The sequence below is a fragment of the Triticum dicoccoides genome, chromosome 4B, assembly GCF_002162155.2.
Source record: "Triticum dicoccoides isolate Atlit2015 ecotype Zavitan chromosome 4B, WEW_v2.0, whole genome shotgun sequence".
Lineage (NCBI taxonomy): Eukaryota > Viridiplantae > Streptophyta > Magnoliopsida > Poales > Poaceae > Triticum > Triticum dicoccoides.
In genome coordinates, this window is record NC_041387.1 from 129,047,710 (window position 1) to 129,070,933 (window position 23,224).

At 46.9% G+C, this 23,224-nt stretch overlaps 1 protein-coding gene across 1 annotated transcript; it reads left to right on the forward strand.

The window, feature by feature from the left end:
• Positions 1-2: 2 nt before the first annotated feature.
• On the forward strand, positions 3-8,023 carry LOC119295430. Its single transcript, XM_037573847.1, has 15 exons — positions 3-93; positions 878-1,280; positions 1,376-1,553; positions 1,624-1,763; positions 2,072-2,885; positions 4,346-4,446; positions 4,529-4,673; positions 4,749-4,817; positions 4,939-4,984; positions 5,086-5,519; positions 5,623-5,702; positions 6,108-6,243; positions 6,897-7,089; positions 7,269-7,351; positions 7,438-8,023. The coding sequence occupies exons 1-15, from the start codon at positions 3-5 to the stop codon at positions 7,576-7,578; spliced, it is 3,054 nt and encodes a 1,017-aa protein (XP_037429744.1). The 3' UTR covers positions 7,579-8,023.
• Positions 8,024-23,224: the final 15,201 nt, after the last annotated feature.

The window sequence follows — 23,224 nt, forward strand, 5'->3', positions numbered from 1 at the left end:
CGATGGGGAGCGTGGACGATCTGATCGAGGAGGCCAAGGTGCGCACCGTGGCCTGGGCTCTCGGCATCTTCGCCATCTCCTACTTCCTCACACGTAAGCTACGCTCCGCCCCCCTTCCCCGTATGCTACCCTCGATTTTCGCAAAGTACGCGGCAATTCGGCGTATCGGGAGAGAATTTGGGTGGCTGCTGCTGTTGGATGCATGTGTCGGAATTGTGAGGGAATTCGGCGGATAATGCGTCTGAAATCTAGACAATTTTGCTACCCGGATAACTAGAGCTTGTGCGAACATTTGCTACGCGATGCATCTGACAGCTAGGAGTTTTGACCGCTATTACGTGGGGGCTTTTAAGCTGCTAGTTTCTGCTTGCCCTTGATTTGGTTACTGCTTTTAGCGTTAGAGTTGAGAACTTGAGATCATTAGCAAGGAAATTTGCCTGGATATATCAAAACTCTTAAAAAACAATCTTAAATTTGTGCGATACTGTATTTCTTCAAGTCGTTTGATGAATCTCTAAATGTGCTAGAATGGAAGTAGTGGTTGGTGTACGAATGATGCCTTCTTTGCTGATCTTCTAATTTTACAGTGTTTGTTTTGGATCAGTAGATGAGGCCAATCAAACCTATATACAACAATCTGTTCGTGACGAATGAGGCAAAATAGGCTTCTAGCATTTCCTATGAGTAGACTATGTGTGAATTATGTGCAACATATTTTCTCAGCCTATTTTATTGACAAGCAAGATATCTCTAGCATAAATTGTTTATGGTTTGTTCTCGCATTTTCATGCAACTATTGATTTCTACATCATTTGTAGCTCCCATCTTGCGCATATACGGGCTTGCTAACATTTATCATCTTCTTTCTTTGAAATAGATACAAGTAAATCAATGTGGACAAATGTCCCCATGTCGATTCTTATACTTGCATTTCTCCGTTACGTCTCCTTCAAAGTGGAGTTCCGTTGGAGAAGTCAGCCTGTATCTAAGCAGACATATTTGTCTCAAGCGTCAAAACGACAGTTGTCTGCTAACGATCATCGGATTTCAACTGTGCCACCAGTTTCAAGATGGAGAAGGAAAGTTGATTCGCCTGCTGTTGAGGCTGCTTTTGAAAGTTTCATTGATAATGTTCTCCGGGACTTTGTCATGGACTTGTGGTATTCTGATATTACTCCTGATAGAGAGGCCCCAGAACTGATACGTGGCTTAATACTCCATGCCCTTGGTGAAGTATCAGGCAGGGCGAAGGAGATGAACCTAGTTGACTTGCTAACAAGGTGAGTGAATAATGGATCTACTATCTGGGGTGTACTTATTTAGTAATAATTATCTCCGTTGAGAATGAAAGTGTTCTCATTTTTCTCTATTGCAGGGATATGTCTGATTTGATTGGAAAACATGTGGATATGTTCCGAAAAAACCAATCTGAAATTGGTGTTGATGTCATGGGAACATTGTCTTCCGAGGAAAGAGATGAGCGACTGAAACAACACCTAATAGTTTCACAGGAACTTCACCCTGCATTGTTATCTTCGGAGCACGAATACAAGGTGAGTGCTAATACTTTTAGCTTCATTCTAGTCCATTTATCCAACAAATAATATTTAAAGTGGGTTATAGGTTCTTCAAGAGCTAGTTGGGGGCATTATGGCCCTAGTGCTGAGACCACAAGATGCACAGAGTCCATTGGTCCGCTGCTTCTCCAGGGAACTTCTGACTTGCTTAGTCTTGCAGCCAGTGATGAACTTCGCAAGTCCTATGTAAGCTCTTAATTCTTCACTCTGTTTTCGTTTTTTTATTGAGCTCTACTACATGCTTCTGTTCATGAGGTCATGACATGTTCAGAAGAAAATCAATGCATTTTGTTTCTCAAGTTCTTCCTGGTTATTTTCACCACCGTCTTAATATTCAGTTATTCACAAAGTGCCGCATGCAGTCAGTACTTCAGTACGTCTAATAAGCTGTTGTTTCAAATTGTTAGGATTGATTGGTTAACTAGATGTAACCTTGTTTTTTTTCTCTAACCTGCACTAAACCAATTCCTAATTTATCTTCTTTCTTTTCCTAGTTATGTGAACGAGCTAATTATCTGCTTTCTAAACAACAAAGACACAAACATTGGAGGCAGCGTAAACAAGACTAGTACTGTAGTCGCAGTAACAAATGATCATTCATCTTATAAAGGAGGTTCGCAGGGTCGTCAAATGGAATCACAAAAGTTGTCTGCAGAATCAAGTGGCTCAGTACTAGCAAGTAGCTCCGGGATGACTTCCGTTGAGGGTGATAAGTCAAAAGTGTTAGTGGATGACCATGGGAAGACCGTCCAGCCTCGTCAGGCAGATTGGGCACTGGTATTAGATGCAGCTACTAAAAGGCGGTCTCAGGTTCTTGCTCCGGAGAATCTTGAGAACATGTGGGCTATTGGGAGAAACTACCAAAAGAATATGGTGAAAGTGGAACGTCCATCAAAAGGAAAAGGTGCAGGAGGGGTAGATAGCGTTCGAAATGCGGTAGTGGCCGGAAAAGAGTTATCCCCTAACTTCAACGAGAGAGTTACATCGGTTGATGACAAATACATGGTTAATTTGATGCAAGGTTCAAATAGGAATGCTCAGTCCACTTTTGTTACAGGCAGTCACCCACTTGTTTCGCAAAATACAGATGAAGTAAAGTCAGAGCACCCTGAAGCTGTCAAGAACACAAAAGCTCAGCTAAAGCGGTCTAATAGTAGTCCTGATATGGAGAAAAGACATTTGGCCAAAAGTAATCAAACCGCGCTATCCAGTGAAAGCTTAAATGCAAGGACCATTCGAGAGGACAAAGGTTCTGTTCCTTCCTCACATGGTGAGGTACTAATGTATGCTCCAAAGATAAGGTGTCGGGTAAGTTTTGCTGATCCCATCACAACCACTCTTTTCAATATCCTTTTTTCTTCAGAAATTGAGAATTATATGATTGGTTGGTACTACTGAATAAATGAATTTAAACCATATAATACTATTGTGTAATTAGCACTCACCAATGACTAAACTATTTCTGTATTGAAGGCTGCTATAATAGTTATAATAGTAAGCACAGTCTGTTCTGAGATAGTTTCAGACATTGATAACAATCACATGCTAATCGCTGTTTTTTGTTTTGAAAGCCCCTGGTAATTTTCTACTCCCTCTGTCTTACATTTTGAGACAGAGGGAGTAGCTGTTACTAATAGAATTGTTATGGGTGTGAGGTTCGTGTTTTACTTCATATGTTGTATTTTGCATCATTACCTAAGTAACCATTGTTATGCCAGTTGCTTTCTTTTTCTATTTAACATTTATAAAGACTAGCATCTGGTTTTCTGTGGTTCTGTTACTTCTTAGCATTAGCTGTCCAATGAGAATTGGCTACCGGATTTAAAAATTTAAATCGGGTGGGGGGTGTTTACTTGAAATACCACCAACTGACGGAATTTCTGAACAAAAATTGGATCTAATTTTTGTGAGATAAAAAGTTAACGAACCTAGGTGATGACACATAAACAACCGTAACCCGATGGTCGGCGTGCTTCAGCCCATTCCATGAGGTCAGGGGTTTGATACCCCACCTCCCGCTTACAGTTTTTTGCTGATGTAGTGAAAAAGTAAGGAAAGAAAAAACAAACGACAATGTGAGGACTTGAACACATGACCAGAAGAAAAGTGCAGCTCTCCCACACCATTACACCATGCCTTGGTTTGTGAACTGAGTTGAAGACAGTAGCAACTTGAATTCAAATTAATCCGGAATTTTCAATCTGGTAAGAGTGATTGCAGGGAGGGTGGGTAAATATGGATCATCCGGTCACCAGAACCTTGGCAACAACAACAACAACAAAGCCTTTAGTCCCAAACAAGTTGGGGTAGGCTAGAGGTGAAACCCATAAGATCTCGCAACCAACTCATGGCTCTGGCACATGGATAGCAAGCTTCCACGCACCCCTGTCCATAGCTAGCTCTTTGGTGATACTCCAATCCTTCAGGTCTCTCTTAACGGACTCCTCCCATGTCAAATTCGGTCTACAGCACCCTCTCTTGACATTCTCCGCACGCTTTAGCCGTCCCCTATGCACTGGAGATGAAACCCAAAAGGTCACCAGAACCTTGGAATGAACACATATACAGCTCACTGTTTGGTCTGGTAGTTTTGTACGATAACTACTTTGCATGTTGCTTTAAATAATATGTTGTGTTTTTACATGATTACGACATGCCTAGCTGTTGTATCCTATACCTTCCTGTTATTGTCTAGCTATTTATGTGAAGTCATATTCTTTTGATAGCCGTATTTTACTCAAGTTGTGTTTTTTTATTTTTCTTTGCAGGTAGTGGGTGCATATTTCGAGAAACTTGGTTCAAAATCTTTTGCAGTTTATTCTATTGCTGTGACTGGTGCAGATAACAAGGCCTGGTTTGTGAAAAGAAGGCATGCGTTTCTGAACAGCTTTGAAATAGCTCAGTATAACTACTAATAATATATGCTGCTGACTTTCAACTTCTGTTTGTAGATACCGGAATTTTGAGCGTCTTCATAGACAACTGAAGGAAATACCAAATTACTCACTGCACTTGCCTCCAAAGAGTTTCCTTTCGTCTAGTATTGATGATTACCTTGTGCACCAACGATGCATTCTACTGGACAGATATCTTCAAGTATGCTTTTGTCCTCTAGCATTCATCCAACTTTTTACTTCAAATTTGGTTACAATAATCTGTTCTGTCCAATAGGATCTCTTGTCGATCGCTAATATTGCAGAGCAGCATGAAGTTTGGGATTTTCTTAGTGAGTCCTCAAAGGTGTGTATGAAGCCAACAAAAATTCTTTGTGCCTTCTCCTTAGCAGGAGAAAGATGAACACATAATTTTGTGTTACTTTCCTGCGATTCTATATGCTTCATTTCTTTTTTCCATTTTGTAGAATTACTCAGCTGGAAAGTCCACCTCTGTTATCAAAACCTTGGCTGGTATGTACCTCTTCTCATTCTATATTTTTTTCACAATTATGAACTCGTGTATTTGATATTTTCTCACTCAAGATATTTATCTATTTATTTTGCATCACTAGTTAACGTTGATGATGCCATGGATGACATCGTTCGACATGTTAAAGGAGTTTCAGATGGTCTAAAACGCGCAGTCGGCACATCGTCCCCTAGCGCACCGTATTCACACTTGACAGATAATAGGATGTCTCTATCTTGGAACCAGGAAGAGACAGATAATCAGAATCTGCAGAATAGAAATTTAGGAAGTTCACATAGTCTCTCTGATGGTGATAGTAACTGTGAAGATCGCCCCTCATCTGTAAATAGTGCATGCCACTCGGACAATGAATTGAGCAATGGAGGGTTCATTTCAAGTGATATTAAGCACAATGAAGCAACTGGTTGTGATGTACAAGTAAACCAACAAATAGAAAAACCTGCAAGGGCAAATTCGGATTCTACAAACATGTCATCTGTAAAACCATTTGAGGATCCATCAGGAATTCCTCCCGAGGTATGTATTTCCACTATGTAGCTATATTTAAGTCAAATTGCAGGGAAGTTCTGTTCTAAAAGCTTTTCCATTTTGCCCTAAAACTTCTCTTTTCATTTGGCAGTGGGTGCCAACAAATGTCAGTGTGCCTCTATTGAATCTTGTAGACAAAGTGTTCCAACTAAAGCGACGGGGTTGGATAAGGTTTGCTATTTCTTTTTCATAAACTTTTTCTAGTGTGCCTCTATATAATTTGCCTGCTAGTTTTCTACTACTGTTATGTAGCCATGAGTGAAGTAAATGCAGTACTGTAGACACCATGAGGATCGCGATAGGAGCTGCTTGGGCCGATTGCTAGATATCATTGATACTTGTCACTTCACATATTATGGCAGTATACTGGATGATGATAATTAACATCATTATGGAATCCGAGAGGGAAGTTTGTGCAGATATGCCATTGTTTATTCAGGGATTCTTTGATATTTCTGCGCAAGTCAGATATATTTTCACCATCCATGATTGGGTTCACAATACTTCTACAATCCAATGTTTCTAGCTTTCAATTGCAGAACATTATGTTTGACTTGTTACTTATGTTATCTGCAGAAAACAAGTTTTCTGGATATCAAAACAAATCTTGCAGTTAGTCATGGAAGATGCGATTGATGATTGGATTTTAAGACAGATCAATTGGCTCCGACGAGATGAGGTCATTATACAAGGAATCCGTTGGATTCAAGATGTAAGGAGGCACTGTATATTTTTGTCTGAACTGAAGTGTTCTAATACCCTTTCCGCTGCCAGACTAAAATTTGCTGTATTATCTGCATGAAACCATGTTAAAAAGTTGTTCCAACTAGAAAAAAAGTTCCATATGATCCAAATTGTTACTTGGTACTCCCTCCTTTCCATAATTTTAGGCGTATTAGTTTCAGCACGAAAATTACCGCAGGTTTACTTGAGCGATCCAATCTCATACTAGGAAGGCGCTGTGAGCTGACCTCACAAGAGACCCAGCCAGCGATATGTTCTCCTTTCCAGAAAAATAGCGATAGTTAGTTATGGCTGTAAGTGAATGGGAGAAGAAGGCACGTGCACCTTAGATTATGGGATTGCATGCAAAACTAATACGCCCAAGATTTTGGGTAGGGAGTACTTGGTACCAAATCACTTTTTTGCTAAACGATGGCATAACATAAATACCAAGGTAATTAGCAAATTATTCTTATATGCTAATTGCTAGGGTCCAATATAAAATGTTACTACTGTCATATTGGCCATATTGTGTCCCAATGTAGGTGCATGCCAGAACTAAGAGCGCTTTAGATAGTTGTACCTAATGGACAACTACTCTGGTCTTCCATTTGTGTAATTAACAAATTTACCATCCTACAGACCCTCTGGCCTAATGGTGTGTTCTTCACCAAGTTGGATGGATATCAAGGAAATGCAGGTAGCAGTCAATTTGACAAGCACCCATCGGGGAGTGCCGATGAGACTATTGGCAACAGAAAGAGCAACGCGAGCTCTTTTGAGCTTCAACTGGAGGCATCTAGAAATGCCAGTGAAGTTAAGAAACTTCTTTTAGGTGAGTCTATTGACATATTTTATCGCATTGCTTTTGTAATTTTTCTATTTCTGAATCTACGCTGCAAACATTGGGCGGTGTTTGCATGCAAATTCAGATATGTGATAGAAGCAACGAATACGCAAAATTCTGGTCAGTACATGTGGTCCAACTAACCTAATTCTCGATGTCCTGTCCAGGTGGGACTCCATCTACATTAGTCAGCATAATTGGGTACAAGCAGTACCAGCGCAGTGCAAGGGACATCTACTACTTCCTGCAGGTAAGTAAAAATCCAAAACCTAGCATCAAAACAGCGATATGGTGCGATGTCATTCTGATTTCCATGATTCCCATGCTGTGCTGCAGTCCACCGTGTGCGTGAAGCAGCTCACTTACGCGATGATAGAACAGGTGCTTGTAACACTTTTCCCTGAGCTTCATAAGCTCATAGAAGGCATCCATGAGAAGGGTCGCAAGGAACAAGCCTCGTTCATTTACCAACTTTGACTGAAATGGTGAGAGACCATCTTGATACACGTTTTAAATTCTAAGCCTGCGTCGGTGACGTAGCATGAGGCTCCCTGGGCCGCAGTTTTGCCCGAATGGATTTTGACAGCAGAGCTGGATCCAGGGGTTGGTTGGTGTTTCGCCCCCCACTTAAATATGTACAGCTGTATATCAGGAGGTATGTAAATTAGGCACCCTGATGCAATCTAGAGCGAGGAGTTTGAGTTCAGAGTTGTACTACTAGGAATAGTATTGTACCACATCATTCTTTATTCTATTTTTCTTTCTGCCTAGGCCGTAAGTTATTCGCTTAGACCGAGGCTTGTAAGTTGTGCAGAGACTCAATTGTATAGCTGTACCATTTTGCCGCATGTTGTGTATCAGACCATTCTCTGGAGATGAGCATCCAGATCCAATGGAGCATCGTGAACTTTGCCTTGGTGTATCTCTGTGACTGAAAAGTGTTTGGCCCGTTTGGAACACATGAATTTTACTGGTGTGTAGCTCTTTTGCTGCCGCATGAGATGGAGAAGGTCTGTTGCTGTGTTCCGGACGGGTCTGGTATGTATGTGCAGTTGAGTGATGACTTGGGTTGGAAAATTGGCGTGAAAACTGTACTAGTACCTATCGTCACTGATAGAAGCCTTACGCTTTGGACAGATCGAAGCTTTCATCCGACGGACATGGACATGCACCGTTGTCTTGTTGCCTTCCTAAATTCCATGAACTTCCTTTCCATCCCTGGTTAACTAACTCGACCCATGTAGACCTGGCGATACCCCCTACCTGGAGATAAGCTACTAGATGATCCTTGAAAGCGAACGAGGAAAGACTCTGCACATGAAACAAAGATCGAGTTTTGTCCACGGATGTCTTCTCCCCCCCTGCCCTGCCCTTATATCTTGCCGTCCCGAAGCCAACAGATGCATGTGCGTTCAGTAGAAGCGGATCCGTTGGTGATGAGACGTTTATTAACACCAAAAAGTTGCGATTTCTTAAGACGAAAATATTGGAAGAATTCGAAAAGGAGAATGAATGGTGACTGTCAGGTCAGGTATGGAAAGGTGCACTGGTGCGAGCTAAAAGTTGATTCGACTCGTATGCCTGCCGGTGCTCGATCTGGGGTCAGATCGCACTGTTCCCGAATCGTAAAGCACGATCGGGGCGGTGGTTGCCCCGTCGCTCTCGCTCTCTCAACTCACGAGCCTCTTCTCAGCTCAGTGTTCTCATCGGCAGGGCTAGATCTAATCCTACCACAGTACATAGCATGCACATATCCACCGATCAAGAACTAGTGTCATTTCGACGATATTAGTTCCGATATCTAAAACTAACGGTGCTCTGTGGGCCCGGAAACAACAAGTCTATGCCTACCCTATAGCCTAGTAGCCTAGGCGATGAGGTATCCCAATTCATAGTACGAGCTCCAGATCTTTCCGAAACGAAAAAAAAGGGAAAAAAAGAGACAAGACATGAGCTATACGACGTCATTGTCCAAGTCTTTTCGGCCACATGAAACGACAACACTTGACTTCTCTTTACTACTGCTAGGGCAAGTTGCAGCAGCTTAGTACGTACTAGTTGCTAGGTGTCCTAATTACTCTCCATGGCGACGAAAACGCAAAGAGGAAAAGATCTCAATACATGCACCGGAAAGATGACGCACCACCTGGCGTCATTGCCCGTGGACACTTGTCTTGGCGCATCGATCCTCCCAGCCAGCAGTTTGCGCTCCATCCGGCTGACTTGGCCGGCAGCAGAATCTCGAGCCATATCGCAAATCTACAGGCTGTGCGTGTGCATGCACCACTGTGATAAAAGCCTTGTCCCAAACCGGCTCACAAGTCCTATTCTGGACTGGGCGGTTTTCAGGGCAGTCTCTCATGACGGCTCAAAAGCGCAGTCCAGGAAGAAACATATTCAGACGGGTCATTGGTTCTTCTAACGAAATTGCTAGAACTCGGTTCAAAGAATTTTTTTTTTTGAAAAGGGGAAGCTCCCCGGCCTCTGCATCAGAAAGATGCATACGGTCACAAATTCTTAACATCATTTTTTTACCAACACTTGGCATGCCTTCACATGAAACCACTTGTGACGCGCGATTTAATCACCGCATGCGGTTTCATTTCAAAGTCATATGTGATGTTTGACTAATTAAGGGCCGATAATCACACGTGCAGACATGCTCGCGGAACCAGTGAAAAATCAATCCAAAATTTGCAAGGCTCACAGACTGAACAACGAAGCAGAGAGATCAATGCCTGCACTGTTTGTATGTAAAGGGAAAAGGCTGTTCGAGTTTTAGGACGTTTGACCTAGCGCTTGTAAACCCGAACGGGAAACACTGGAGAAAACTGATTCGAGAGGCATCCCGACAGCCTCACACTGTCCCACAACAGATTTACGACGATCACGCACGCACGAAGTGGATTCGACGAATTCCAAGATGACGATGAATGATGGGGATCAAACAGTGAAGAGATTGCCCAAACAGTGCAGACTAGTTACGCTACATCTACATGCACTGGTTTCTTTCTCTGCAAGGACATATAATCACAGTTGATTAATTAGTGTAGTGGGATACACAGGTGTCCTACCTGACCTCCATGCCCCCTCCCATCTGTTTGATCAATGGTTGACGTACTTATGGAGTAAACGTCGATGGGTCTGTCGGTTTGGATGCAATGCATTAGATGGACGGGTAACAACAGTTCGTGCACTGTCTCTAGCTATGCCTGTGCTCTTTGTATTTCAAATAGAGGGTCATGTCACACCACCGTCCCTAGCATGCACCGTGGCATGATCTCTCCTCTCCTGCCCCATGTCATGATTTGCATGCTGAATTGTGTCAGGGGGTGACTAAAACTGCTGTTTAAGTTTCCAGTCCAAGCTTATAATCTACTGCTGTAACGTCGATCGTGTTATGTGCCTCAATGTTTACCTCATCATACTACGTATAATCCAACAGCTGGAGAACGTGCTGCTGGAGAGGATGCATGGCGATGATCCTGATGGACAGAGACAGAGGCCGTGTGTTCCCATGTAAGAAAATTAGCTTCAGTTTTGATGGTATAAATCGACTGTCCGACTGATGATAGCTCTGCATGCAGCCACGGTTGGCAGATGTATACATGTCAGTCCTGCAATGTCACAAAGCACATCCAATACGCTATTCTGGGGCGCATGCCCCCCTCGTTTTGGTGCTTTCAGTCAGGCACCTTAATCTGGAGGTCACTGTCCTGTTTGGATAGCGATTTGATTAACTCGTGCTGACATGTGCTAGTACAGATTATTATGTTTACCAGTCAATGATTCCATACAAACATAAAGAATGTGTGTGGTGATTAAAATTAAGGAAGAAAACTTGTCACTAAGAGTTAACGTCTACTCTAGTGGAAAATATTGTCTTCCTTTAAATGTTAAAAATGCTCTCATCTCTTAACTTCTCTTAGGTCTAGTAAAAATCACAGCTCTGTTTAGAAACCAAAGATATATCTTCACTCTTTGATATTTTGACCTTTTACATTTTTTATATCTACAGATTTTTTTTTTAAAAGGAGGATTACCCCCGGCCTCTGCATCCGAAAGATGCATGCGGCCATGGACACGACATTTTCCTCGGCTCCATTTGTGTAGGGATCCGCGGTTGGGTCTGAAGAACGGTGCCATTGGGGGGCAGAGACAAGCACCCGACACCAGGGGACTTCGGCCTGGGGTATAATAACATTCTTTTAGGCAAATATTCCCTCTGTTCCTGAATATAAGCCTTTTTAAAGATTTCAACATGAATTACATACGAAGCAAAATGACGTAATCCATACTCTAAAAATGTATATATATATTCGTTTGTTGTTTGTACTTAAAATATCTAAAAATGCTTATATTTAGAAATGAGGGAGTAGTTGGCAATTTAGATAGTCCAGGGTGTATCTCTTTCAGCCCTACTTCCTCCAATACCCCACCGCGGGCATGCGGCACTGCTGCCCCTCCCCCAATGAAACCAGACTAGAAGAGGGGACGGTGGATGCAGCTGTGGAGAGATCCACATCTCGGCAGCGAAATAGAGGCACAGAAGGAGCGCCATCGATCTGATCTTTCCAACAACGGATACAAGCTTGTTCAAACCCTAAAAAACTACTCCTTCCGTCCCATAATGTAAGACGTGTACTAGTTCAGTGACTTATAATGACTCGCTTAATAATTGCATCATCATGCTAATTTACCTCCTGCTGCAGCTAGATCGATCAATCGATTGATCGATCGACAACGAAAAGTATAATTAATTTGTTTGGAGCAAGACATGAAAGGACAGCATAAGGTTATCTTGTCACGCCCACCTATCTATCTATTGATTTGACACGATCGAGTGCGCGTAGGCTGAAATCTCTTGGTTTCAATTCACTCCCCAACTAAACCAACAGGGAGATCGTTGAGCTGCTTAATGAGAAGTAGTATAGCTGTAGCACTACAGCACTCGTGTGCATGATGTTAGAATAAATTCGAGGCCATCGTCGATCTATCGAGAACCAAGCAATCACACAAGGCACGACACCGAGATTTGTTAACGAGGTTCACCGATATGACTACATTCCCGGGGCCTGACTACGGGCGCTCCTCCCCGTGACACCGTCACAATGCCGCACCTCCGGCCCCCGAGCGCCGGCACACACAGCCGGCTCCCCCGCGTGCCTGTGCTATTATGTTGGCATATGTTACATCGTATGTCTACCCCCGGTATATATGAGAGGCCTAGGATACAAGTGTCCTATTAGGACACAACTCCTACCCTGTCTACACACAGTCCAAAACCAAGTCCAACTGTAACCTAACTTGTACAATAATATTCAACACAACTATAACACATGAGACATTAATACTTTGCATCCATGTATAACTCTCTAGATCCCAAAACTCAGAGGCTGTTCGGAATCCCTCTGCTCTGCAACTCCGCTGTGGAGCGGAGCGGCATGCAGTTGTATTTTGACGAGCGGCTAAAAGGATGCTCCGCACGCTCCGCTCCTTAGTGCAGGGGTGGAGGATTGCCGAACACAGCTCAACTACTGTTCCAACTCTGGTACTCCGCTCCCCATGCCCAATCAAGCGATCGAAAATCGCAAATGCTTTTTTTAGAAGAGAAAATCGAAAAAAGATTTGAGGGGAGAAGAAAATAGCAAATGCTATCTGTTGCTTAATGGAGTAGCCTCAGGAGCTTCCGACGTGGGCTGTGGCCCAGTGTTGGTGTCAAAACCGGTGGATCTTGGGTAGGGGGTCCCGAACTATGCGTCAAAGGCTAATGGTAACAGGAGGCGGGGGACACAATGTTTACCCAGGTTCGGGCCCTCTCGATGGAGGTAATACCCTACTTCCTGCTTGATTGATCTTGATGATATGAGTATTACAAGAGTTGATCTACCACGAGATCGTAGAGACTAAACCCTAGAAGCTAGCCTATGATTATGATTGTTGTTGTCCTATGGACTAAACCCTCCGGTTTATATAGACACCGGAGGGGGCTAGGGTTACACAGAGTCGGTTACAGAGAAGGAGATCTACATATCCGAATTGCCAAGCTTGCCTTCCACGCAAAGGAGAGTCCCACCCGGACACGGGACGAAGTCTTCAATCTTGTATCTTCATAGTCCAACAGCCCGGCCAAAGTATATAGTCCGGCTGTCCGAGGACCCCCTAATCCAGGACTCCCTCAGTAGCCCCTGAACCAGGCTTCAATGACGACGAGTCCGGCGCGCAGATTGTCTTCGGCATTGCAAGGTGGGTTCCTTCTCCGAATACACCAAGGTAGATTTTGAGCACATGAATCGTGTCCGGCTCTGCAAAACAAATTCCACATAGCACCGTAGAGAGCACAATATTCCACAAATCTAATCTGCTGACAACTTTTCATAGCGTGACATCACGCCGCGGCCCGGTCATTATATGAACCATTTTTCAACCTGCTATTGCACATATTACGAGGCGGTTTCCTTGGCACATCTTGTCGAAGCAAAGATCGTGTCCCCTTATCACGGGATTCTCATCAATACGGGTGTGGGTAACCCAACCACGCCATCAATCGCGACGCTTGGGGAATAAGCGATTTTACGGGGCAAGTGGGAAGGCGCACAATTTCTACCGCCTTTATAAAGAGATAAGGATTCCTGTTTTCCACCCACGCTTTCTTCTTCCCCTGCTCATCCATTCTCGCACGCTCGAGCTCTAGCGCCCAAATTCTCACCTTCTCCGTAAAGCCATTCCAAACATGTCTGGAGCGGGAGGCAAGTGGATGGTCTCCTCCATTATGGAGGAGGACATTACGAAGCTCCGGGAAGCCGGATACCTGGCCGCAAACATCGCGCACCGGCTTCCGGACACAGGGCAGATCGTCCCTACTCCGGAACCCCACGAGAGGGTTGTATTCCTTGCTCACTTTGTCCGCGGACTGGGATCCCCCCTCCACCCATTTTTCCGCGGGCTCATGTTCTACTATGGGCTGGACTTCCATGATCTGGCCCCCAATTTCATCCTCAACATCTCGGCGTTTATCGTCGTGTGCGAGGCCTTCCTCCGCATCAAGCCCCACTTCGGCCTGTGGCTGAAGACCTTCAACGTGAAGCCGAAGGTGGTGGTCGGCCAGCAAGCGAAGTGCGGAGGCGCCATGGTGGGCAAGATGCCCAACATCACCTGGCTCGAAGGCTCCTATGTGGAGACCGTGAAGGGATGGCAATCGGGGTGGTTCTATATCATCGAGCCGCGCGACGCCAACTGGGCGACGGCCCCCGAATTTCGATCTGGCATCCCCATGCGGCTCACCTCATGGAAAGAGAAGGGCTTAGCCTGGGGTTCATCAGTAGAGCTGACCGGACTCCAGACCTGTATCAAAAATATGATAAGCAAGAAAATCAAGCTTGTCAACGTGGTCCAGGTCATGCTCTTCCGCCGGATCTTTCCGTGTCAAAGATGGGCTTTCAATATGTGGGAGTTCGACCCGGCCGAACACCAGACGCTGCGAGAGCTCTTCGACACGATGCATAAAGACGTTTGGAAGGTGCTGTTCAAGGCCGCCGAGGTTCCTCCTCCCATTACCGAGGATTGCGGACTCAGCGCAAAGCACTCCGCCAATCCGGTAAGCTCTTTATATTTCACAAGATGTTCCTTTCCCCAGTATATTCGTCGGAGGGATCTAAGCCTCCACGCCAATTTAACAGGACTGGGTAGCGATAGCGGAGCAGATCGACTGTCCAGCTCCGCTACCTGAAGATCCAACAACAGCTCTCCTAACGGAGATGCTGTTTCCGACGCCCTATGAGGTGCCGGAGAAGAAGGCCACGGGGACCAGGAAAGGTCTCCGGCACAAGGTTGTATCGGACTCATCGTCCGAAGACACCGAGGCGCGCTCCTCCAACAAAAATGAGGAGGAGGAAGAGGAAAGTCCTCCCCCCAACCGGGGGGGGGGGGGGGAGGGAAGGAAGGCCGCCCCGTCTGGGGAGGCCGAAGGGTCCAAGAAGGGAAAGACCCTCCCTCCGGGCCACTCCACAACAGCCGCCTACAGCGATGAGGAGTGGTTGCCCAGGGACCAGCCCCTGGCGAAGTCGTAAGTATCCAGACACTATAATACTTATGGTATGTTTTGCTTTATTGCTTCTTATCATGTCAAATATGATCGTGTAGTCCGTCCAAAGCCCACATCAATGTATCCTCCTCGGATGGGTCTTTGGGCCAGTCGGCGATGAACAGTGATTCACTCCTGACGGTCACCTCCCCCCGGTCCGTGGACGACACCGAGGTGTTGTCTCAGAGGATACCAGACCAAGGGGAGATAGTTCTGGAGACGCCCCGAGGTGAAATCCCAGACGCCGGGCACATGGGGGGGGGGGGACGACCCCCATGGATTCTGATGACGGGGGCCGCAACAAGTTTGGCCCCCAGCCGGATACTGCGCCGGAACCTCCAGTGCTTCCTGATTCAGGCAAGCAGCCCCTCACTAAGGGGGGCGAGCCGCCTGTGCCGATGACCTCTGTCCATCCAGAGGCATCGGACAACTTGCTAGAAGTGCTTCGCGACGCTTCCATTGGCGAAGAGCACCGCACCATCATGAGTGCGGTAATCGAGAAGGTTCGGTCTGCCAAAAGCGGATTGACCGAAGCCTGCGCCAGCCTCCTAACAGGCTTTAAGGTAAGTAATCAAATTATGAGAAAATATCACAGTATAGACAGTAGCCCCTGATGCTATGTTTGGTGTTCGGAAAGAAAGGCCGAACAGAGGATCAAATAACGTCCACAAGAGTCTAATCAGAATATGTCTATGTGAATAAGCAGGCGTCGCTGTTGGCCGCTGCCGCTCGTACTGCGGAGGTCTTCGGACTGAAGCGGGACCTGGAGTGGTCCGAGGAAGAGCTTGGCCTCACTAAGAGGTAGCTCGAGGAGAACAAAGGTAAGTGATACCCCGTCTATATATTGATAAAGAAAAAATGGTTTTAGATCAGAGAATCGTCATGAACTTTAACAGGGGCCATGACCGAAGTGGAGGCCCTGAAGAAGGCTCTGTCCAAGGCCGAAGACAAAGCGGCCAAGGAGCGCATCGAGCGCGAGAAGCAAGAGGCCCGAGTCGGCGAGGTCCAGCAAGAGCTCCAGGATTTCGTGAAAAAATATGATTCCTTGGAGCGTGACTCTAAGACGCAAGAGTCTGAGCTTGCGAAGGCCCTCCAGAGCGCACAAATGCCAAGGACGAAGCCCAAAAGGCCCTCCAGGAGATTCAGGCGGCCAAGAAGATAGCGGCGGGTAAGGCATTCATTATTAAAAGCAAGCATGTGAAGGAGACTTTCCTTTTACTTACCCGAATTCGGAGCTCTCCAGGAGCGTTCGCATATCTTCCGCGCAGCATATCGGATGCCGCGGAGTTCTACCGGGCCGAAGAAGGGAGCTCGATGGAGAAGCTGTTCTGGTCTCAATATACTGGGACCGAACATCCGATGCCCTTGAGCGACCAGCTGAAGCAACTGGTCGAATTGCACAAGGCGGCCGAACTTGCCATGCCGGACCTCATAGTCCGGCAGTGGCCTGCCGAGCCCCTGCCCAGCAGCTACTTTGGCCTTGTAAAGCAGCTGGTGAGTGCCTGTCTACGGTTTGAAGTCATTAAGCGGTCAGTCTGCATTGAAGGTGCGCGCCGGGCCTTCGCCCGCGTGAAAGTGCACTGGGCGAAGATGGATGCCGAGAAGCTGGTGACGGAGGGGCCGCCGGAGGGCAAGGAGCATCGCCACCCCGAAAAGTATTATGGCAGTGTCCTGAAGGGCGCCCACCTTGTGGCGGAGGAATGTGCTGAGGATGTAATATTTGAATGAACATATTCATTTGATCCTGTAATATGAAAACAAGTTCATTTGCGCTATATAACGCTTGTTGATTTAAAATTTTACCTTCTATGCGGCCATTTATAAAATCTGAGAGTTGGCCAGTTGTCGGCTTCTGCCCCCATGTAACTAGTACCGGGGTGTTCGGGATAAACCTAAACACTCTTTATCCAAATTTTTGGTCCTTTAAGGAGGTGTTTAGCGCAACGAACCAGGCAATCGGACTATACAGCTTTATCACTCTCACTTAGCCATAGAACTTCTATAATTTTAAATTTTAAAGGGGAGTACCATAGAAGTCTATAATTCTAAATTTTGGCGTAGCCCCTGGTATTTGGAAGGCCGAATTTGGGGTGCTATACACGCCGAAATCGGACAAGGCCGATTCCTCGCCCGAAGCAGAAAAAATCTTTAAGGATTTGAGACCTCTCGAACAGCGACCAGCTCTCGCCGCATCATGATAGTCAGTTTTCGGCTTTCTCTACTAAGGTGCTCGTCCGGAAGAACCGGGACACAATCGTAGTAGTTCTCCCTGTGCCGCCTTAGCTGTTGTAGCAGGACGTAAAGCAGCAAAACATGGGAGCCGTGCAAACCCAACTATTGACCCAAGACATGATTCAGAGCTGATGCATATAATGCTATAAGTTCGGGGTGCCGCACTGTCAAAAGTGTTCGGACTTTTCTTGCCGTGTTATGGGGTACACTGAAGCCCCTGGCGGACTGAACGTACCAGAATGTACGGTTGCAATAAATAAATCAGTCAAGGAAAAAGATAAAGAAATTGTAATAATAAGCTGACGCCGTACATTATTTTCCGTTGTTATTTGAATAATACATCGACACATATGTATGCAAGTAGTGCAATAAGCAAAATAGGACTGTTTGACACGTCCTGACCAAGAGCGAGCTGCGTGCGGGTATGTAAAACAGGTATAGCGATCGTTATCAGAGACCACCTGGGGATTCCCTTGTACGCCAAAGCTTCTTGTCTCCTTGGTGTTTCCGTCCCGTTATGGGTCCGATAGTCGGGCTATCGGACGAGCCTCCCGAAAATAGGGACCTGAAATAAAAGGTGTGAAGGTATACGGATCCTGGGGCGGTTGGGCCGCATTGTGGACCGTATCGTAGCCATGCCTCCGCCCATGCCCATGGCATTTTAAGTGCGTAGTTATGTACGCGCGGCACAAATTTCACCGCTTGACTAGAACTAGGACGGAGGCCGAATTGCTAGGCAAGCTCTGAACGTGCCGGACAATCCTGTTGCAGGGTACTCCGGACCCGCTTGACGGTGTCTGGGGGCTTTATTGCCGAATCGGGGATCTGCCTAAGAAGGCTGCTCTGTACTTCTGCTACGAGGGCCGCAGTGTGCTCCTCCGTACGGAGGGAGCGCTCTGTGTTTCCATTAACTGTTATAACCCCGCGAGGTCCTGGCATTTTGATCTTGAGATAGGCATAATGTGGCACCGCATTGAATCGAGCAAAAGCGGTTCGTCCTAGTAGTGCATGATAGACACTACGGAAAGGGACGATATCGAAGATTAACTCCTCGCTTCGGAAGTTGTCTGGAGATCCGAAGACCACTTCCAGCGTGATTGAGCCTGTGCAACAGGCCTCTACACCTGGTATGACACCTTTAAAGGTGGTTTTGGTTGGTTTGATCCTTGAGGGGTCGATGCCCATTTTGCGCACTGTATCCTGATAGAGCAGGTTCAGGCTGCTACCACCGTCCATAAGGACTCTTGTAAGGTGGAATCCGTCAATGATGGGGTCGAGGACCAACGCAGCCGAACCGCCATGACTGATACTGGTCGGATGGTCCCTGCGATCGAACGTGATCGGGCAAGAAGACCATGGGTTGAACTTTGGGGCGACTGGCTCCATCGCATAGACGTCCCTTAGTGCACGCTTCCGTTCCCATTTGGGAATATGGGTTGCATATATCATGTTTACCGTTTTCACTTGGGGAGGAAATTTCTTCTGTCCTCTTGCGTTCGGCGGCCGGGGCTCCTCGTCGTCGTTGCTATGCAACCCCTTTTCCTTGTTTTCGGCATTCAACTTGCCGGCCTGTTTGAACACCCAACATTCTCTATTGGTGTGGTTGGCTGGTTTATCGAGGGTGCCGTGAATTTGACACGAGCGATCGAGTATGCGGTCCAGACTGGATGGGCTCGGATTGTTTCTTTTGAGTGGCTTTTTCCGCTGACCGGACTTAGAGCCACTGAATCCGGCATTGACTGTTGTGTCTTCGGCGTTGTCACCATTGTTGCGACGCTTATGTCTGTTGCGTCGGGGCTTGCCGTTGTTATCTCTTGCATCTGAGGTGCCAGGATTTCTTGATGTGCTGTTGCTGCGAGCCAGCCAGCTGTCCTTGCCTGCACAAAAGTGGGTCATAAGTGTCGTGAGGGATGCCATGGACTTCGGCTTCTCTTAGCCTAGGTGTCGGGCGAGCCACTCGTCACAGATGTTAAGCTTAAAGGCCGCTAGGGCTTCGGCATCCGGACAGTCAAAAATTTGGTTCTTTTTGGTTAGGAACCGGGTCCAGAATTTCCTGGCGGACTCTCCGGGCTGTTGGGTTATGTGACTTAAGTCATCAACATCTGGGGGTCATACATAAGTGCCCTGGAAGTTGTCAAGGAATGCATCTTCCAGGTTCTCCCAACTGCCAATGGAGTTTGCCGGCAGGCTATGCAGCCAATGCCAAGCCGGTCCTTTGAGTTTTAGTGGGAGGTACTTGATGGCATGTAGATCATTGCCGCGGGCCATTTGAATGTGGAGAAGGAAATCTTCAATCCATACCGCGGGGTCTGTTGTACCATCATATGATTCAATGTTCACGGGCTTAAACCCTTCTGGGAATTCATGATCCATTACTTCATCAGTGAAGCATAGGGGGTGTGCGGCGCCTCTATGCCGGGCTACATCGCGACGCAGTTCAAATGAGTCTGGTCTGTTGTATTCGGCCCGACCAGATTTGCTTTTAGTATATCCAGTGTGACGGTCATTGTCGGTGTCAAAACCGGCGGATCTCGGGTAGGGGGTCCCGATTTATGTGTCTAAGGCTAATGGTAATAGGACGCAGGGGACACGATGTTTTACCCAGGTTCGGGCCCTCTCGATGGAGGTAAAACCCTACTTCCTGCTTGATTGATCTTGATGATATGAGTATTACAAGAGTTGATCTACCACGAGATTGTAGAGGCTAAACCCTAGAAGCTAGCCTATGATGATTATGATTGTTGTTGTCCTACGGACTAAACCCTCCGGTTTATATAGACACCAGAGGAGGCTAGGGTTACACAGAGTCGGTTATAAAGAAGGAGATCTAACATCCAAATCACCAAGATTGTCTTGCACGCAAAGGAGAGTCCCATCCCGACACGGGATGAAGTCTTGAGTCTTGTATCTTCACGGTCCAACAGTCCGGCCAAAGTATATAGTCCGGCTGTCCGGATACCCCCTAATCCAGGACTCCCTTAGTAGCCCCTGAACCAGGCTTCAATGACGATGAGTCCGGCGCGCAGATTGTCTTGGGCATTGCAAGGCGGGTTCCATCTCTGAATCCAGAGTATCCGTTGTAGCGAACAGTGTCCGGCTTCCCATCAATGTTGTACTCCTCGGCTTTTGTGCTTCAATAATGGCCATCACCACGTGTTGAGTGAATACGAGGAGAGCATTTTTACATTTGCCACCCTGACCCTGCAGGCAAACCATCTATTTGAAGAGACGGGGATCCTCAGATCCAAACCTCACCTTCTTCCCTTGAGCAAGCATTCAACAGAGCGCATCCGAAAAAACCCATGGCGGGGAGCAAGCGGAGAGATCTCCTAACCCATCTTAGGGGGAGCGAGTATGCCTCATCCCATATTTGCTAAGAGGCGTCGGGTTTCCAATCCACCCATTCCTTCGCGGGCTCCTGGAGCTCTATGGCCTCCAGTTGCACAACTTCACCCCCGCCTCCGTGCTGCACATCGCAGGATACGTTGCCCTTTGTGAATTATTCCTGGGCTACGAGGCTCACTTCAAGGTATGGAAGAAGTTATTCTGCCTCGTCCCTCGCAATCAGGGGGAATCTATATATCAAGTGGGCGGAGCGGAAATATGTCGCGTCGCCCAGACCGGATACCTGTCCGGCACTCCAAAGAAGGCATCTGAAGGCTGGCCCTCGGAGTGGTTTTATGTTGATGACGTTCCCTTTCGGATCCAATCTGGATGGGCCTCCCTGAGTTTAATAACGCTCCGCTGAAGAAACGCCGAAGTTGGCGCCCTCAGAGCCCTCAGGAGGAAGATACCAGATAAGTCCACTGCCTGATGAGCAGGATAAAGACACTGGCCCAATCAGGACTGACAATAGTCGAGGTTATGTCAATATGCATAATGCGGGTGCAGCCACTTCAATATCGGGGGAAGCCCATGTGGCACTTCAACGGGGAAGACGATGCCACCCGCTGCGGTCGTAAAGGTCCGGACTCCGCCACTGCTCTGGCGAGAATACTGTCCGATTTATATAAAGGAGAATAAGAGGAGTTCCTCCGCATCAAACCGCGGGATGGATTTTCCATGTACAACCCCCAAGCTGGGTGAGCCGTTGCTCTTTACTCAACTCTATCCATTCTTGCGCCCTTCATCACAATCATTTACCTTGAAATTTCTAAGCAGGAACTGAGGCAGGCCGTGAAAGAGTTCAACAACCCCTCTCCGCAGCCAGAGGATCCTGGACGGGCCCTCGACCCCGGACTTGAAGAAGATCCGGATATATCTGTGGAGCTTGTCGACGGGACATTCTATCAAGCCTGCTGCGATGGTGCCTTGGTGGCTATTGTCGCTGATTATCTCTGACTGCTCCCCGCGTCGCGTGTAAGCAAAGCTGAAACTTTAGCCTCCGGAGATGATTCCTTTCCTATACCATGCCTTATGTACAAATACCGCATGTCTATAGAGACGACCACCGGAATGAGGCACCGAGCCCCTGAGGGCTCGTCAGCAAAGGGCATCCGGCCCAGGCAGGCTCAAGAGGAAGGCGGTTAGGGTCGAAATGCCGTCGCAGAGGTATAGTTAAAATCTGCTCTCTGATTATCATGTTTGAAATGTAACAACGTCCGTCGTGTCCTGGCAGAAAGAGTAGTCGCCGGACTATATCCGGAGATCCTGTCGGTCACGCCTCCACCAGCCGGATTCCAGAACCGGCTTCGAGAGAGGAGGCCAATGCAGGGCCGATGCCGAATTGTCCTCCGACAGAGGATGCGGATAGGCTCTCCGCCACAAATTCCGAAGTAGAGAGCGCCATGAATCACCGGCGCCGACGGGCCGTACTTCGCAATGGTATCTTTTCCGAAGAGGCATTCAATGCCTTCAATTCAGGAGACGCATACATCCGAGCTGCCCAAGGCGGACTCGCCCGAGAGACGGACCAGTATGCGAAAGATATACGAGTAAGAAAATTTGATAATCATGTATAGTAGTAGCCCCTGAGACTTGAAACAGTTGGAACAACTAATTTAAGGATCATTGTATGCACAGGTTCTTGTAGAGAAGAATATCCATTTATCTCAAGAGCTAGAGGAGTGCAAGACCCAGCTGAGGGCCGCGGTTGCCAAACTAGAGGAATCCCAGAAGGCCTCATCTGGTAACATTTGTCTCAATAGAGAAATTTTAAGGAAATATACTAGTTAGTAGCTGGCTTGCTTTATAAGTCTAACAGAAAATTCTGCAGACAATCCCGGGGAGAATCCGGAGATCGTAAGAGATAGTGAGTCACATCTCCAAAGACAGCTAAAGGCTGGCGAGCGTGTGCTTACGCAGGTTAGGCAGGAGAAAAACAATCTCCAAGATGCCAACGTCCGGCTAGGCGTCGAATTAGCAGATGTTCGAGCTCAGCTTGCGGACTCTGTGAAGGAGAACAGGAGGCTTCGTCGCGGCATTTATGGTAAGTGCCTAAACGAACTGCAGTACAGTTTGGCGAGGAATCATATTAAAAGAGTTTATATCTGTAGGTATGCTGACGGGCCGTCCTGAAGAGGAGATGCCCGGGTCCGCAGGCGATTTTCTGCAAGATCTCTGTCAACTGCACGGACGAGCTTAGTAGGTGATGCAGGGTATTGCCCAGGCCTTGTGGCCATCCGCTTCCCTGCCAGGAGACATTGGGGCGCTCATGGACATGCTCCAAGGAGCACGGCGGAGCTTCCGGTTATGGAAGGTATCAGCCTGCCGACAAGGTGCCAGGGAAGCCTGGGCCATGGTGAAGACGCGATACGCCAAGCTTGACCTGAACCATATGGCCGAAGTCGGACCGACGGGGCCAGATGG

What these genes read in the sequence shown, in the direction of transcription:
- LOC119295430 (XM_037573847.1), top strand. Translation starts at nt 3, where the DNA reads ATGGGGAGCGTGGACGATCTGATCGAGGAGGCCAAGGTGCGCACCGTG. An exon ending in CATCAGGAATTCCTCCCGAG is followed by an intron (nt 5,520 to 5,622) that starts GTATGTATTTCC and finishes TTCATTTGGCAG; the next exon opens with TGGGTGCCAACAAATGTCAG. An exon ending in GAATCCGTTGGATTCAAGAT is followed by an intron (nt 6,244 to 6,896) that starts GTAAGGAGGCAC and finishes ACCATCCTACAG; the next exon opens with ACCCTCTGGCCTAATGGTGT.